Genomic DNA, 17,596 nt, shown 5'->3' with positions numbered 1-17,596 from the left:
GGGAAGATGCCTCTCTGAAAAAGCAAGAATCTGCTACTTTTATCCAGAATGATACTCTGTGATGAAAAGTCTACTTAGAATTCATGCATTCAATCTATCTACTCACAGCTTGTGCCAAAACCCCGTAGTTGTATTTTGCAATTATAAAGATGCCTACCACATTGAAATGGGATTTAAATATAGTCTTAATGGCATTAAATCCCTTAAGTTTATAAATTTCTGTGCTAATGCATTCAAATAGAATTACTAGGGACTGGGTGGTCTTTGGATGTGATGGTAGAATAGTTAATTTAGTGTGTCCTTTTCAGGCAATTTCCTGAGCCGCATGATACTTTACCACTTAGAAGCTAGGCATCCATGTACCTAAAGCTAGAGAAAGCCAGGTCTTTCACTGAATTCCCAGATGAGAGTTTTTATAGAGATGAACATTTTCTCATTAATTTATCTTCCTAAGTGATTGCTATAGCACTAATCAATTTGTAGTGACTTTTCCAAGGTTGTAACCTTCAATAATGAAATCAGATACTGTATTGAACATAGTGTGGATTGCTTAACCAATTTCAGCTCCTCTCAGATCAATGAAACACAAAACCAAAATGAAGTCAAGAGTTGCTTCATTAGTTATCCTCACTTAGAAGAGCTGAGTAATCTTGTTCAACTGGACGCTGATCTCTTTTCAATGAGAAAAACAGGAGATACCCCATGAAAGAGAAACAGCCATGATCTATGGCAAAGTGACAAGGCAGACTATTCTACAGAGGAGAATCTTCCAGAGGTGGCATGCATGCAATGGTCAGGTACATCAGAAAACAACAAAAACACAGTAAACTGAAGATGCCAGAGTAGAGAATGGAAAGCTCCTGCATGTGAGGTTCTTTGTGAGCATTATGCGAGGCTATGATTCAGGAAGTGTGGCAAATTCCACTGTTTACCTGCTCATCAGTCAGTCTCTCTACCTTCTTTGCTCCCTGAATCCCAATTTTGTTCAGCTGGCAATAATTCCTGTTCTTGAAGTAAGGAGAGGCCTACAGACCAAATCCCTAGCTAATAATATTATTCTTTTGCCTCAGGAAGAAGTTTGGATTTTATTCTAGGTGTAATGGGAAGTCAACAGAGAATCCCTTGCAAAGCAGCTTGATATTTGAAAAGGCTACTCTAGCTACAGTTTGGATAATGAGGCTAAGAGTGAAAGGCAGCAGAGACAGAAGTGGCTACAGCAATGAGAGCGGATGGGGGCTTCAACTAGTGGGGTGCCTGCAACGGAGAAAAGTAGATGGATCAGGGCACATCTTTCAGGTAGAGGCCAAGAGACTTTCTGATGGGTTTTATCATATATACACATTGTATGCCCTCTTTTCTTCATTTAGAACACATTAATTTCGTGCTTAGAAACATATAAACTAAAAGCTGTGTGTGTGTGTGTGTGTGTGTGTGTGTGTGTGCATCAGTTGTTCAGTCATGTCTGACTCTTTGTGACCCCATGGACTGTAGCCAGCCAGGCTCCTCTGTCCATGGAATTCTCTAGGCAAGAATACTGGGGTGGGTTACCATTTCCTTCTCCAGAGGATCTTCCCAACGCAGGAATCAAACCCGGGTCCCCCACATTGCAAGCAGATTCTGTACTGTCTGAGCTTTTAGAAAGGAAAACTAATTTCTAAAAAATAATGGAAAAATAGTGAATTTTAACCCTTTAATTTTATTTAAACAAGGACTTGAAAGTATTGGATTTAACTCACTGCTTTTTCAATATTAAAGTAAGTTTTTCCAAGACCATCATTACTTTTTAAGCTTCTAATTAAGTGTATCTTTGACTTGGGATCAGATGACTATTGATTTTCAGATAGCTTGGCTGACATATTTGCTAAAAGTCCAATTCTTACATGTGGGCTTAAGAGATAAATCAGGTACCCTTTTAGAGGTCTTCTAAGACATGTGTCTCAATTTCTTTATATGGCTCTAATTCTCCACCAGGGAAACTTATTTAGCAACATTTTTCTTAACACATATCAACTATTCTACACATGATCTTAAAATCTGCTCTATTATACATAAGAAATCTAGCCAGATCACTGACACACTTATAGAAATATAGATAAATAGGTAAGAGGGGTTGACAAACTACAGCCTGCAGCCTATTTTTCTGTGGCCCTTGAGATAAAAATGTTTTTTTTTTTTTTTCAGTTTTAAAGAATTATAAAAAGGAAGAAAAAAAAAGATAAAAATATTTACTACCTGGCCCTTTACAGAAAAAGGGACAGACCATTAGAGAGAAAGGACCAATACAAATTAATGAGATAAACTAGTTTAATCTAGGTAAGATCATTAACCTATTGTATATTTAGTAATTTAAATGGATAGTTTAACTAACCAACTTGCTAGGTTGTATGTGATTAGTTTCCTTGTCACGTCCTACTCTTTGTGACTACATGGACTGTACCACCAGCCTCCTCTGTCCATTGGATTCTACAGGCAAGAATACTGGAGTGGGTAGCCATTCCCATCTCCTAGAGACTTCCAGACCCAGAGATTGAACCCAGGTCTCCTGCACTGCAGGCAAATTCTTTACTATCTTGAGCCACCAGGGAAGCCCACTTGCTAGGTTAGGAAGAGTAAAATAAATCAAGAGCAATGAGCACAATAGTCATTTCTTAAATGATTGAAATTGACTGTTCAGTCCAATGCAGAATCCTATCTCAACCCTCGTTACAGTTTTATCCAATTATTCCTTCTAGGATATAGCTTCCACAGAAACAATGGATACATTTACAATATTTTTGGTACTTTAAGCCAGTATGGTATGGAGTCCCTGTTAAATTTCATAATCACTGACTGGGTGACTGAATTAATTTGGTCTTCTTGCTGATTTTAGCATCATGGCTCCCTCCCTCTCACCAGACACAGAAGGAAGTAAACTTGTTGGCAATTCAGTAGTTGCATTCAGTCTATACAACTCAGTAGTTTAGATAGCACTCAGATAAAATTACCCACTGCCTCAACTTGCTGAATTTCATTAATTGAGGCACACAATGCAAATGGTACTTTGGAGAACTTCCATGTTATTTGTTCACAGGTGGATGAGAACCAATCCCAGACAGAGCATATATATCAATAATCCTTTTCAACACTTCGCCACCACACCAAAAAGCAAAAATGAAAGCTAAAGAACAAATAACACCAAAATATACTCAAAACAAATACTAATTTTGATAATATAGGCTAATAAAATCAAGGTGTCTAGGGATCACTTCAGGATGGGGAACACATGTATACCTGTGGCGGATTCATTTTGATATTTGGCAAAACCAATACAATTATGTAAAGTTTAAAAATAAAATAAAATTAAAATAAAATAAAATAAAATAAAAAGAATGAGACAAAGAGCTTTGGTAGAAGGCTATGGTTAACAGAGAAGCTTTTGAATTGGATTTCCTGAGTTGAAATCTTTGCTCTGCTGGTTCATAAGAACATGGCTTGGAACAACCTACCTCTCCAAGCCTCAATTCTTTAATCTGTAAAATGAAGACAACAATAAACATCATCCCATTGGACCAACCTGTGAATTATATTAGATAATGATAACTCATCAGAATAGCAAAGTGCATGGGACAGAGCACACACTCTAGTGTGATCATTTAAATACCATTTTTGAGCATAGCTGTTAATATATTAAATTGATTCTAATCAACCTTTGCCATATTGTCCACATTCTTCATAAAAAATACTAGTTCTTTAGGACTATTTCTAAAGAGGGCTTTGAAATACTTGACAATTAACAGCAATAGGAAGACTTTCTTGGATTTATATAGCACTTTAATGCACTTCCACATTTTTTTTCTTGTTTTCTTTGCAGCACAATCTAGAAAGTTCACTAATAAAGGTTATCACTCTCTATTTGGCAGGGTTGGAAAGAGGCTCAGAGAGGTCATCTCATTTGTACTACAGAGGCAACTGCATTCAAAAATTTCGATTCAAAGGCATCTTACTATGTACATGGCTACCCCGTCCCTCAACCTTTTATATTCAGTCATTGGCAAGATAATTTTCCCCCAGGTTTAGATTCAAGAGAAACAATGATTCCTTCTTCCAACAGAAACTTACTGGTCGGGACTGGATTTCTTTGGCGTAGAGAGGTTGCAAGAATTCTGAGTCTCCTTCTAGCTTTAGACCTTTTTCTGTGATTCTCAAGTTTCCCATTCCATCCTAAAATAGAGGCACAGAGAGAACATGGAAAATTTGGTTAGTCCAAATTTCAAAAATACCTTAGGTTTTCAAAAATTGAAACAAAATTATTGCCTTTCTTTTTTTTAAGAACGTGGAATGAGAGGAGGTCAAAATGAAGACATAATATACTTGGAGGCATTGTTCGGTGTGATTATGCATATTACCCTCTTTGCTAACTTATTCTGAGAAAATCTATTTTAAACAATCTTGGAAAATTGAGTAAATTTTTCAAGCAAGCAGAAATCTAAGCAGCACAGATGAAAGGCACCCTTTTGACTAGGCAGTGGTGAAAGAATGGAGGCAGGAGATGAGTGTGGAAAGAAGAAAAAGATGATTTCCCAGGTTAAAGCAAAAGATCTGATATCTGAAACTATGCAGAAATGACAAACTGCAGTATGTTGGTCTAATCCATCCTTTGGACATGGTGTCTTTGGCTCACAAAATATTTAAGGAGTCAAATTATTTACTGACATATTTATTAATACTTTATTATTGGTGGGCTGCCATTTATGGGGTTGCACAGAGTCGGGCACAACTGAAGCAACTTAGCAGCAGCAGCAGCAGCATGGAAATATTGAAATATAAAAGTAGAAAGGATAAATAGCAAACACTTATGTAGTTATCATTCATCTTCAACAATTATCAACTTATGGCTACTGTTCTCTATTACAGCTACTATATCAAACTCCTTTATTTAAATATAGCCATAATACCATTACCACAGCAAAAAGATAAATAAAATTACTGCTAAATATTATCAAGTACCCAGGGTCAATGTTCAAGTCTCATGAATATTCTTCTCTTTATATCTTTTTGTTTGAAATCAAGTTCCCTATTGCAATTGTTTGGTACATAAAATACTAGATCATCTCCTTAAATCTCCTCAATTTCTGTCACACATCCACACACAAAAACACACTTATTTGATAAACAAAATGACATTTTTTCCAATAGCATTTTCCCGAGTTTCGATTTTGCTGAACATTCCCATAATTTCATGTCATGTGTTCCTCTCTCTCCTGAATTTTCTGTAAGTCAAGAAGCTTAAGGAGATTCAGGGTCAGTTTTCTAGGAAAATACATCCTAGAAAATGAAATGTATTCATTTTCTTTTGTTACCACCACAAATAACCACAAACTCAATGGTTTAAGGCAGCACAAATTTATTATCTGTATGTTAGAAGTCAGACCCAGGGCTCAAAGGGGAAAATCAAGGTGACAGCAGGGTGCTACACTCTTTTAGAAGGCCCTAAGGCAGAACCCATTTCTTGACATTTTCTCATTTCTCAAGGCTGCCCACATTCCTTGGCTTGTGGCCCCTTCCATCTGCAAGTCAGCAATGGTTGGTTGAATCTTTCTTACATTGAATCATTCCAACAATGAATTATCTGTCTCTCTATTTTTTTTTTAATAACTTAGGTACAGATTTTATTCAGATTTCATAATTTTTACAAGTTTTATTTTCTTTTTAAAAAACTTTTAAAATTTATTTCTAATTGAAGGATAACTGCTTTAGAGTATTGCATTGGTTTAGACACTTAAAGTTCACAAAGCATACAAGGATAATCTACGTTAAGATCACCTGGTTAGCAACCATAATTCTATCATAACATTAATTCCCTTTTGCCATGTAATGCAACATATTGATGGATTCTGAGATTAGGACATTGATGTTTTTAGAAGGGAGGGCATTTTTTCTGCCTACCACATGCTCTATCAGGAAGCAGTGAACGTCTTTTGCAATGATGTCATAAGCCACTGGTGACTGAGAGGATCCATTATTTCAGTAGAGATTTCAAACTGGTGATAAAATAATTATTTCTTAATTTATTATCTGGGGTATTGCATCAAGAGAAATTATATATCATCAACTACATGTTTACCCTAAATTATATAAAAACTTGATAGATGCTTGATTTTTCCTCCTTTATTGATTAATGTTAAAAATTTGAATTGGTTACCTAATATTCTCCAAAGATGACCAAAGGTTTTCTTTTTTAAAAAAATATCATTATGATATTTTTTTAAAAAAGAAAACCTTTGGTTATCTTTATGAACATTTTGATTTGCTTCATTCCAGTGCAGTTTTTATTCCTATTGAAGTTTACAGTGTTCTCTTCTTGCTCAGGGGGGGTCTCTTCAAGTCCTTTAATTAAGACTCAGGCATCTTTAACCACCCTCTTGTTTCTGGCATGGTAAGATGTTCCAGGGTTATCCTACATATCTCTTGCCCCAGGCCGGAACCAGCCATTTCTAGTAAGAACCTGGGTTCATTTCAGTGGGAAATGGTGTTTAGATACCATAACCTGAGAGCTTGTTTATGTGACTGGCTCTTGTTTATGTGAACAGAGCTAGAAAATGAGTTGTGTATATGTTTTAAATGGAATATACCATAAGTTTTCATGAAATTTCAATTCAAACTTAGGCCTTGACGGTTTTCATTTAACCTCATGGATCTTACAGTGTTATTACCTATTTTCCATACCAAAAATCCCTGTTTTCAATAACATCAATATGACTACTCATTTGATTTAACCCACAAGACACAAAGAACAGTTTCAGAAAAACCAATGCCACTAACCATACTAACATTATGATTAAGAAAAGCAACTAAAAATTTGCCCTTAAAAAATCTTGAGTATGTACAACTAGTAAACTATAATCAAATGGCTGCATTTTAAAGTCATTTAAAATAGTTTTATTCTGAATGGTTATGTCAGCAACCTCTTTTCAGTTAGGTTCAACTGTTTCATCCCTGCCCACACACCTGCTGCTTCAATTTTTCATGAATGCTTTTTTAAAGTCTTGTTTTGTTATAGATTTGTGAACTATTTAGATGGAACCAAAGTCAAATCTATAAACCAAGATACATTCAAAGAAGTCTAGCTTCTGTCACAGTATATTTCTGTCACATTATATTTCTTTCTTCTCCAAGTAAAGGTGTGTGTTTGTATCTGTATCAGCCAGGGTTCTCCAGAGAAACAGAGCTAATAATATGTCTGTGTAGGTATGCATGTACATATATCCACACGCATGCACACACATTCATTCACTCATTCATTTTAAGGATCTGACTTAGGAAGTTACGAAGACTGACAAATCTCCAGATCTGCAGACAGTAAGCTGGGGATTCAGATTAATTAAATAAACCCTATGTTATATATATATATATATATATATGATTTAAAATATATATGAATATATAAAATGCATTAAAAATTTATTCCTGCATTTTCCCAAAACCATTTGAAAAGTGCAAAATTCAGAATGAAAACTTCAGGTTATCAGCATCTCATGAAAACTGAAAGCCATGGCAAGTCTCAGCCTGCCTTCTCACATAGCTGCCATTGGCTAGAGGTACAGAGCAGCCTGAATCAAATGCTCTCTAGGTCACCACAATTTTCGCCCAACCTATATCACTAAGCTATGTTTTATCACACCCCTAAACCTTATGACTTAAGTCTACTATATCTTCTCTCCAGCACTGCTATGTGTTCTGTACCTCAATATACTTGTTATAGACATTGTATGGGGGTAGGGGGACTCTAAGTGACCAAGTGGAGAATACACATTTTTCCCCAATTTTCTTTTATAACGGCACTTCAGTCCATGGATGAGAACAGATCTTTCTTGGTCAATATTGTTCTTTCATGGATAGCAGGTCATCTGTATATTTCTATTGTTGTTACTTGTGGGGACAGCTTTTCCAAGAGGGTCCTAGCCTGGGCATTTAAACCCAGTGTGAGGGGCAGTAGGCTGGAAGGCATGCCCATATCACACAAGCATCAGGGAGGATCCACAACAAAGAGAAAAAGCAAAAGCAAATATCCACACAGCCCTCCCCCCACCAAAAGGGGGTATGAGTTATTGTATTTTGGGTTATTATGATGATTTCCATTAACTGGAGAAGCAGATCTTTTCATAGAAATGTAACAGAGAAAGCAAACCTCATTCCAAGTTGGATCTATTCCCTTAGCTCTAACCCTTGAGCTCTCTGTTGCTTGTACTTAGTCAGGTTGGTTTGCACTTTTGTAAAAGAATGTTGACTACAGACTGAAAAACACAGGATAGCTCATTCTCAAGGTGCTGGCCTTTAAAGGTATAACACTTTCCCATTCATATAAAGGCAAAAAGTTTCAGAACAGAAAATACCAATTATGTTGTTATAGGTTTATACTAACATTCCGACCAGACCCACATGGACGGATGCAAGAACAATGGATTCCTGCAACAACAAGCCATTCCCCCCACTTTTAGTATAAAAGAAGCCTACATTTTAACTTGTATAAGATGGTTCTTTGGGACCCTTGCATCTTTCCTTGGTAGCTCAGTTGGTAAAGAATCTGCCTGCGGTACAGGAGACCTGGGTTCGATCCCTGGGTTGGGAAGTTTCCCTGGAGAAGGAAATAGCAAACCACTCCAATGTCCTTGCCTGGAAAACCCCATGGACAGAGGAGCCTGATGGGCTGCAGTCCATGGGATCGCAAGGAGTCAGGCATGACTGAGTGACTAACACTTTCACTTGGGACCCTAGTCCACCATCTTCTCAGTATGAAGACTTTCTGAATAAAGTCACTATTCCTCATCTCAGCAACTCATCCCTGAATTCTTGGCCTGTCTTATGGTGAGCAATATAAGCTTGGACTCTGTAACAGAAACACATACTAAACCTGACATCTATAGATAGACTTCTGTGGTTAAGTTGCTCAGTTGTGTCTGACTCTGCGACCCCATGGACTGCAGCACATCAGGCTTCCCTGTCCTTCACTGTGTCCTGGAGTTTGCTCAAATTCATGTCCACTGAGTTGGCAATGCCATCCAACCATCTCATTCTCTATCACCCCCTTCTCCTTCTGCCTTTAATATTTCCTAAGTTAGTTAATTTTTTTCTGATGTGTATTTATCAAACCAAATGGAACTCCTAAATATTCTTAAATAAAAGATTATATTTGGGGTAATCAGCAAGCTAATTTCAAATAAATCTCCTTCCTTTCTTATAGTTCATTCATAAATACCCTATTAGTATTTATTGATGACTTACTATGTTCCAATTACTATACTCTGTGTTTTTTACTTTAATTTCATTTTCTTTATCATTATTGAAATTACCATGCTACTTCTTGATTTTAACTATAATAAAATAATCATATAGATGTGCAAACATTTGGCAACAAAGTTGTTAATTGCCATTTCATTTTATAAAATAAAAACATGAAAAATTAGAAAATAAAAGTTTCACGTTAAAAGGGTAAATATGCTACAATGGGATATGATGTAGCTCTTGTAGAGGAATATTTAAGAACACAGGCAAATATTCACAGTCCATTATTAAGTGAAAAAAATTGATTAACAAATACATATGTATATTTCATACCATTTTTTATAACTATATATACATATGTATATACATACATACATGGACTTAAGGGGAAAAATTCTAGAGAACATTTTGCAGGGAAAAAATTATACAAAAACATACATTTAAATGTTAAGGTTAGCTATTTTTGTATGCCTAAAATATGAGTGTTTTTATTTTCTTCCTTTTGCTTATCTGTACTATATAATTTTCTCTAACAATTTTTGAATTTTAAGAGGTTATAAAACATTTTATGCTTTATTTTAAAAATCAATCTTTATCAAAAATGTATACTATGTCATATATTTGATGCTAGTGGTAATGAACACACCTGGCAATGCAGGAGATATAAGAGATGAGGGTTCAATGCCTGGGTTGGGAAGACCTCCTGGAGGAGGGCAAGGCAACCCACTCCAATATTCTTGCCTAGAGAATCTCATGGACAGAGGACCCTGGCGGGCTGTAGTCCACAGGGCCACACAGAGTTGGACATGACTGAATCAACTCAACACACATGCATCCTTACATTATCTAACGTAATTATCATCTCCTCAACGGTCTTATGAGATAGTTATTATTTTCCTTATTTTATACGTGAGAAAATTTACTGGTAAATAACTTATTCACTGGTAAGTGACTCAATAAAAAAGGCTGAGCGCCGAAGAATTGATGCCTTTGCACTGTGGTGCAGAAGACTCTTGAGAGTCCCTTGGACAGCAAGGAGATCAAACCAGTCCATCCAAAAGGAAATGAGTCCTGAATAGTCACTGGAAGGACTGATGCTGAAGCTGAAACTCCAGTACTTTGGCCACCTGATGCAAAGAACTGACTCATTGGAAAAGACCCTGAATGCTGGGAAAGACTGAAGGCAGGAGAAGGGGCGACCGATGATGAGATGCTTAGATGACATCACTGACTCAAAATGGACATGAGTTTGAGTAAACCCCAGGAGATAGTGGAGAACCGGGAAGCCCGGCAAGCTGCAGTCCATGGGGTCGCAGAGAGTTGGACACGACTGAGCAACAACAGCAGCAACTCACTCACAGTTACATACCTAGTTAATGACAGAATCAGGAACTTAAACCCAAGAGTATCAAATTCAGACTATATACTTTTACTCATTATTTGAACCCAATCTAATGTATATTTAAAGTATCTTTCTTAATACCACTTTGATTTTCACTTACTTGGTTGGTGTGCTCAGCAACTGTAGAGAGGGTCATCTCCAACTGCAAGACTAACACCATCCAGTTTTATGGTCAAATACCTTTTTTCCACCTTCCCAGAGTCTAAAGGCTCTTTATTACAACCCAACTGCCTCCCATGGGACTATACACAGGCTAAATCATCTGCTATTTCTGGGAAGCCTACTGTGTGCTTAACTATGTGCTGCAAGCTATGGGGAGGCAGAAAGAGGAACAGCCCTTGTCAAACATGTCCTCTGAGCTGTTTATAATACAGGTGGCACACAGCCAAAGAAGAATAGTCAAGGAAATATAAGAAAGAGCAACGTTTGAGAAAAGCTCATCCAATCCAGCAGTCAATTAACTCCTTTGTAATAGCAGTTTCACTTTTACTTTAATGCCTTTTTTGGTAAGAAGTGTGTGTGCTGAGTCGCTCACTACCAATTTGCCAAATGCTTATTGTTTCTTCCATTTACAGGTTCTTCCTATACTTGTGCCTCATCACTTCATTTTCCACTTTCTGTCCCAGTCCCTAGGTCTGCCCAAGATACGTGGCAGGAAAGCTCTTTCCAATAGTGTGAATTATTGTCATTGTGCATGTGCGTGCTCAGTTGTGTCTGACTCTTTGCAACTCCATGGTCTGTAACCCACCAGACTCCTCTGTCCATGGAATTTTCCAGGCAAAAATACTGGAGTGGGTTTCCATTTCCTACTGCAGGGGTTCTTGCCAATCTAGGGACTTAACTATGGTCTCCTGAGAAAGTCTAGGGACTTTCCCTGGTCTCCTGCATTGACAGGCAGATTCTCTACCACTGCACCACCTGGGAAGCCCCTGAATCACTATGATTAGCCTCTATTTGCAAACTATAATACATACTAGAGTAGCCGACTAAATAAGTTCTCACATTAGCATCTCCTTTGATAGCTCTGGAACAATCAGACTGGATTAAATGCACACTGAAACAGCTTGAGAACAGCCTTATTTAAAGCTATTTTACTTTAACTGCACAAGAAGCTACGGGTATTATTAAGATAGGAGTTTTAGGTCAGTTTTGAATCAAAACTTCCTTCCCAGTAAGATGGAAAAAGCATTGGGAAGATTCACAGTCATTCCCAAAGTAATTAGAAATAGACCATTTCCCCCTCCCCCCCTTCAAATGGCAAAACGTCATTCTTTGAAGGAAGCACGAAAATTCTAGCAGCCCACTAGCTGGCCTTGACTGAGCCAACATCATTCAGCCAATGGTCCTACATTTGACAAAGTACACTTGGGACAGAAGTGGGAACCCAGGACCCACTGTCCCAGTGAGGGAATGGTCTCTGCTGACCTGTCAGTACAGTGTCCCCTGTGCCTACCCCCTGCCTAGCACACAAGAGTTTTCACAAACACATGAGCAAATCTCATTATTTTTCCAGGCCAAGTTAGAGTGGCCCCTTGTAAGGTCTTCTGAAGGAGATAGGGCCTGGAGACAGGTACAGAGGTGGATAGAATCTAGAGAGAATCTCCCTCTGGGCTGGACCAAAGATGATGGCATTTGCTCTTCATGTTTTATCTGGGTCACACTGTCCAGTTAATTGTTTCAAGTGGCCAGTTTTCCACAAGATGAGTCGAGAATAAATGCACAGACTTCAGAGTGGCAGGACAATAGACTGAAATATTAATTTGTTTCTTTCTTCATATCTCCCATGTCAGACTCCAGCCCTTTTCATCACCATTTCAGATAGGTTCTCAGGCTTTATAATCATGTAGCTTAGAGATTTTGAGAACAAAGAAGCAGAGGTGGCCTGAAAGCACTGGGGTTTCTTATCATTTGTAAGAGGTAACTCTCAATAAATGGACTGTCAGGCATGTTGGGCAGGGAGGCAAGTAGAAGATGAGATTCATTTCCACTGGGGATGGAGAAGGTGTCTATGATTTCCATGAGTTCTAGAGACTACTGTCCTGCCAGCATCCCTAGGGGAGTTAGGACCTCAGGGAGAAATGGATGCAGGACTCCAGCCTCTCCAAACTTCCCCCTTCCCAGGAATAGCAGAGAGATCCCTTTTAAAGACACAAAGGGACCACAGTTCTCTGAGACTTTGCCAGTGAAAGACAGTGACTAGTGCCCTTCAGGGCTAACCCACTAGTGCTGGGAAAACATTGAGATGTCCAAACATCCCAAGCGCTGTGGAATGCCCTGTTGGCCCTTGTGGAGTGAGGGATGAGAATCAGTATTGCCTTCCTCTAAAGAAAGTATTATTTCTTGCTCCTCTCATTTTCTTGCTATATCAGCATCAAACAGGTTTTTAATTCCATCAGCACATTTTCAAGCCTGAAGTAATGCCAGGTCCTATTTTAGTAAGCAGGTCTCAAGATGAGCTCTTGTTGTAACAGTTTTAATGGTAGGCATTGCTTGATTTTGATCAGAGTGAAACAACTGTATCTGTACACAGATTGCTTCAGAAAGGCAAGCTTCAGGAGAGATGGGATTTTGTTGTCTGAACTCTCAATTTCTACAACATTGCTTGATTCATAGGATGTGATCAGCAAATACTTGTGAAGTATTATAATGTCATTTCAAATAAAGCTGTATTTTGAAAGGTGTACTGTGGGAACTGCAAAGATGTTAAAAGCTCAACCTGTCCCTTGAGCAGATTTCAAAATACAGCAAGAGTTCTCAACTAGGGTGGTACAGTGCTGAATGGGTGAAAACTGGTGATTGGGTGAAGATGCAAATCACACTCTTATATATAATGCACAGATATGCTTATATATAGAGTGCATACACAGTATATTAATATAATTAAAATTTCATGGTGAGGGGAGTGAGGAGTCTAAAAATGCTCTCGGGGAGGGGGAGGCAATAAGGAAAAGAAAAAAGTTGAGAAATACTCCACCAGAATGTTATAGATTTTGAGATTGCTCCATCTTTCCTCCCTTTAATCTGTAAGCAGTCACTTCTGCCATTCACATACTGAACCTTCCTCTTAGCCTGTAAAATGTAATGACATGGTAGCACACAGGTAAAGCAGAAACTCCTTAATGTAATATTTAACACCTTCTTCATCTGGCACCAGCCACTTCTCCAGTCTCATCTCTTATCGGTTTCCCTTCACTCTGTCACAAAGCAGGCTAGCAATTTCTCCAAAGTCTTTCCCTTTTCAATTTTCACTAATGTCCCTCCCTTGGCCAACAAGGCTCTTCCTAACCCTTCTGCCTCTCTCTCCAGTCCTTTGGTTTTGGTCAGATGTCTTTTCTGGGTCTAGGGGCCCTTCTCTGATGTGCACACTTCGTGAGCACCTCCATCACAGCATTTACCCACAGCAGTACAATGATCCATTGACATCTGTGTCCTTCCACTTGACTTCAAATTCCTTGAGATGAGTGGTAGTGTGTCAGTCCTTACTCCATCTTTCAGGCCTAATATATTGTCTATAACTAAGTATGTGACTGCAAGAGCAATAAAAAGTAAGCTAGAGAGGGCTCAGAAAGGATGCATCAGTGCAAATGAAAAATAATAACAAAGCTACCATTGCTATAAGCATTAGGCAAAGCACTTGACTGACATGTCCATTAATCCTCATTATAACTCTAGTGGGTAGGCAATGTTAGCCCATTTCATAGTTGAGAAAACTGATGTTCGGACACCCTGATACCACACTGCATACTGCATGGTTAAGATCCAAGTGTTTTCCCAGCCCTGTGTTAAATGCAAAGTGATGAGGATTGAAGATCGAGTCCCTCTCTTCTAGGAGCTGCTCGTTTAAAGGACAAAACACAAGTAACACACGTAACGGCGAGGGTGTGGACATACGGGGACTCACATTCCACTGGTGGGAACACAATGGGGGGTAGGCACTTACAAAAGGATTTGACTGCTCAAGAGTTAAACACAGTCACCATGCGACCCAGAAACTCCACTCTGAGCCATCTGCCCAAGATAAATTAAAACCTACGCTCACACAAAGACTGGAACATAAATGGCCATTATAGTAAAATTCTTAATAGTCAAAAAGGAGAAACAAGCCAGATGCTCACCAACTGATGAATATATAAAATATTCTATGGAATACTATTTAGCAGTGCAAAAGGAACAAAATGATCCATGCCACAACACAGATAAATCTCAAAAACATTATGCTAAGTGAATGAAGCCAGACACAAAAGATCATGTATTGTATGAGTCTGCTTATATATAACATCCAGTGAGGCAAATTTATAAAGGTAGAAAGTAGATTAGCAGTAGAGTCATAGATTAGGATTGAGGAGTGACTTTAAAAAACCCTAAGGGATTTTACTGAGATTACAGAACTGCTCTAAATTTGAAATGTGATGATAGTGGCCAAAACCAGTAAATTTACCAAAAATCACTGAAATCACACTTAAAGGGCTGAATCTTATAGTGTGTAGATTTAACCTTAACAAGTTGTTGTTTTTGTTTGTTTGTTTGTTTAAGAGTAATAGACATACACTGATATTCCAAGAAAAAAGAAATCCAGTTCAGGAGACATGACATGTGCTTTCAAATTCTCCAAATTAATAAAGAGAACAGGTTCAGAGACATGTGCTGGGGCAAGAGGTAGCAGGTTCAAGAGGGAACTGGTAAGAGACAACTCCATTATTTGTCCTCAGCTGGTGTGTAGGGATAAAAGAAGGATGCTGGCAAGTGTTCTGTTCCCATCAAGGACCAAGCTGGGGAAGGAGGAGCAGCGTGAGGGAAGACGCAGCAACTGCACTAGACCCAGGAAGTATTTACTGACCAAGTCAATTACACTGCGGGTAGTCTAGGAAGGTTGCTATTGATCTTTTCCAGCGAGCATTAAATATTGGACTGTAATTGGTGCTGAATGACAACACAACAGCAAAGACCAGATGACCCCTCAGTGTCTGGGTCACAGGTTCTGATCCTTTGTGTCAGCTGCTATATAATCTCAACTTTATTCGTATGTTCCTTCTTTTACCATTCATGTCAACTTAGCCTGTAGTTTTTCTTTCTTCTCCTTATTACTTCCCAGTTATCACCAAAGCTAAGCCTCAAAGACTGGTTACAATCGTGTGTGTGTGTGTGTGTGTGTGTGTATGTGTGTGTGTGAGTGAAGGGGGCATATAAGACACATACATCTGTCAAATTTCTTTGCTGCCTCACTGAGTCAGAATTGGGATTTCTCATTTATGCTTTATAACATCTCATCAAGTTGTTTTTAATGATTTATAGGTTCAAGTCCATGGTATTTGAAGCATTCTATATTTCCTGGATGCCAGTAGTAATATATAGATGGGCATCCTTTGCTCTATAATTTTCCTGGGGATGAGACAATTGGCCAAAGAGAGGGAATTCCTCTCCCATGCATACACGCAGGCAATAAGCCTCAGTCTCTTTATTTCTAAATGACTTTGTTACTACTTGTTCTTTAGGGCATACCTCTCAGTTTCCTTGAGAAGTCTTCCATGATATTCCTCAATCTTTTAGAAACCACCTTATCTAAGTAATGGGAACACACAAATACATACACACAGCATTATGGTATATTGGCTAAGAATATGAATTCTAGAATCAGACTGTATATTACAGTGCTAGTATGACCACTTAACTTGCTAGTACCCTTACATACCTCACTCTCCTTACATGAATACTTAGAAGATAATAATATCCTATAAACAGACGATTAAATCAGACAACTCCTGTGTATCAGTCAAATACCAAGATATAAACATCTGAATGCAGAGTTCCAAAGAATAGCAAGAAGAGATAAGAAAGCCTTCTTCAGCAATCAATGCAAAGAAATAGAGGAAAACAACAGAATGGGAAAGACTAGGGATCTCTTCAAGAAAATCAGAGATACCAAAGGAACATTTCATGCAAAGATGAGCTCGATAAAGGACAGAAATGGTATGCACCTAACAGAAGCAGAAGATATTAAGACGAGATGGCAAGAATACACAGAAAAACTGTACAAAAAAGATCTTCACGACCCAGATAATCACAATGGTGTGATCACTGACCTAGAGCCAGACATCCTGGAATATGAAGTCAAGTGGGCCTTAGAAAGCATCACTACGAACAAAGCTAGTGGAGGTGATGGAATTCCAGTTGAGCTATTTCAAATCCTAAAAGATGATGCTGTGAAAGTACTGCACTCAATATACCAGCAAATGTGGAAAACTCAGCAGTGGCCACAGGACTGGAAAAGGTCAGTTTTCATTCCAATCCCAAAGAAAGGAAATGCCAAAGAATGCTCAAACTACCGCACAATTGCACTCATCTCACACGCTAGTAAAGTAATGCTCAAAATTCTCCAAGCCAGGCTTCAGCAATGTGTGAACCATGAACTTCCTGATGTTCAAGCTGGTTTTAGAAAAGGCAGAGGAACCAGAGATCACATTGCCAACATCTGCTGGATCATAGAAAAAGCAAGAGAGTTGCAGAAAAACATCTATTTCTGCTTTATTGACTATGCCAAAGCCTTTGCCTGTGTGGCTCACAATAAACTGTGGAAAATTCTGAAAGAGATGGGAATACCAGACCACCTGACCTGCTTCTTGAGAAATTTGTATGCAGGTCAGGAAGCAACAGTTAGAACTGGACATGGAACAACAGACTAGTTCCAAATAGGAAAAGGAGTTCATCAAGGCTGTATATTGTTACCCTATTTATTTAACTTATATGCAGAGTACATCATGAGAAATGCTGGACTGGAAGAAACACAAACTGGAATCAAGATTGCCAGGAGAAATATCAATAACCTCAGATATGCAGATGACACCACCCTTATGGCAGAAAGTGAAGAGGAACTCAAAAGCCTCTTGATGAAAGTGAAAGTGGAGAGTGAAAAAGTTGGCTTAAAGCTCAACATTC

General features: G+C 38.3%; 1 protein-coding gene across 6 annotated transcripts in view; it reads right to left on the bottom strand.

The window, feature by feature from the left end:
- SGCD (sarcoglycan delta) overlaps nt 1–17,596 on the bottom strand; it is a 697,628-nt gene that overhangs the window by 248,591 nt on the left and 431,441 nt on the right. For all 6 annotated transcript variants that reach the window (XM_055560027.1, XM_055560012.1, XM_055560020.1 and 3 more), the window contains one exon: nt 4,099–4,200. In XM_055560027.1, coding sequence (XP_055416002.1) covers nt 4,099–4,200 — 102 coding nt within the window. The remainder of the gene's footprint in view (nt 1–4,098; nt 4,201–17,596) is intronic.

The sequence above is a fragment of the Bubalus kerabau genome, chromosome 1 (assembly GCF_029407905.1).
Source record: "Bubalus kerabau isolate K-KA32 ecotype Philippines breed swamp buffalo chromosome 1, PCC_UOA_SB_1v2, whole genome shotgun sequence".
Classification (NCBI taxonomy): Eukaryota; Metazoa; Chordata; class Mammalia; order Artiodactyla; family Bovidae; genus Bubalus; species Bubalus kerabau.
This window is presented reverse-complemented; position numbering and strand designations above follow the sequence as displayed.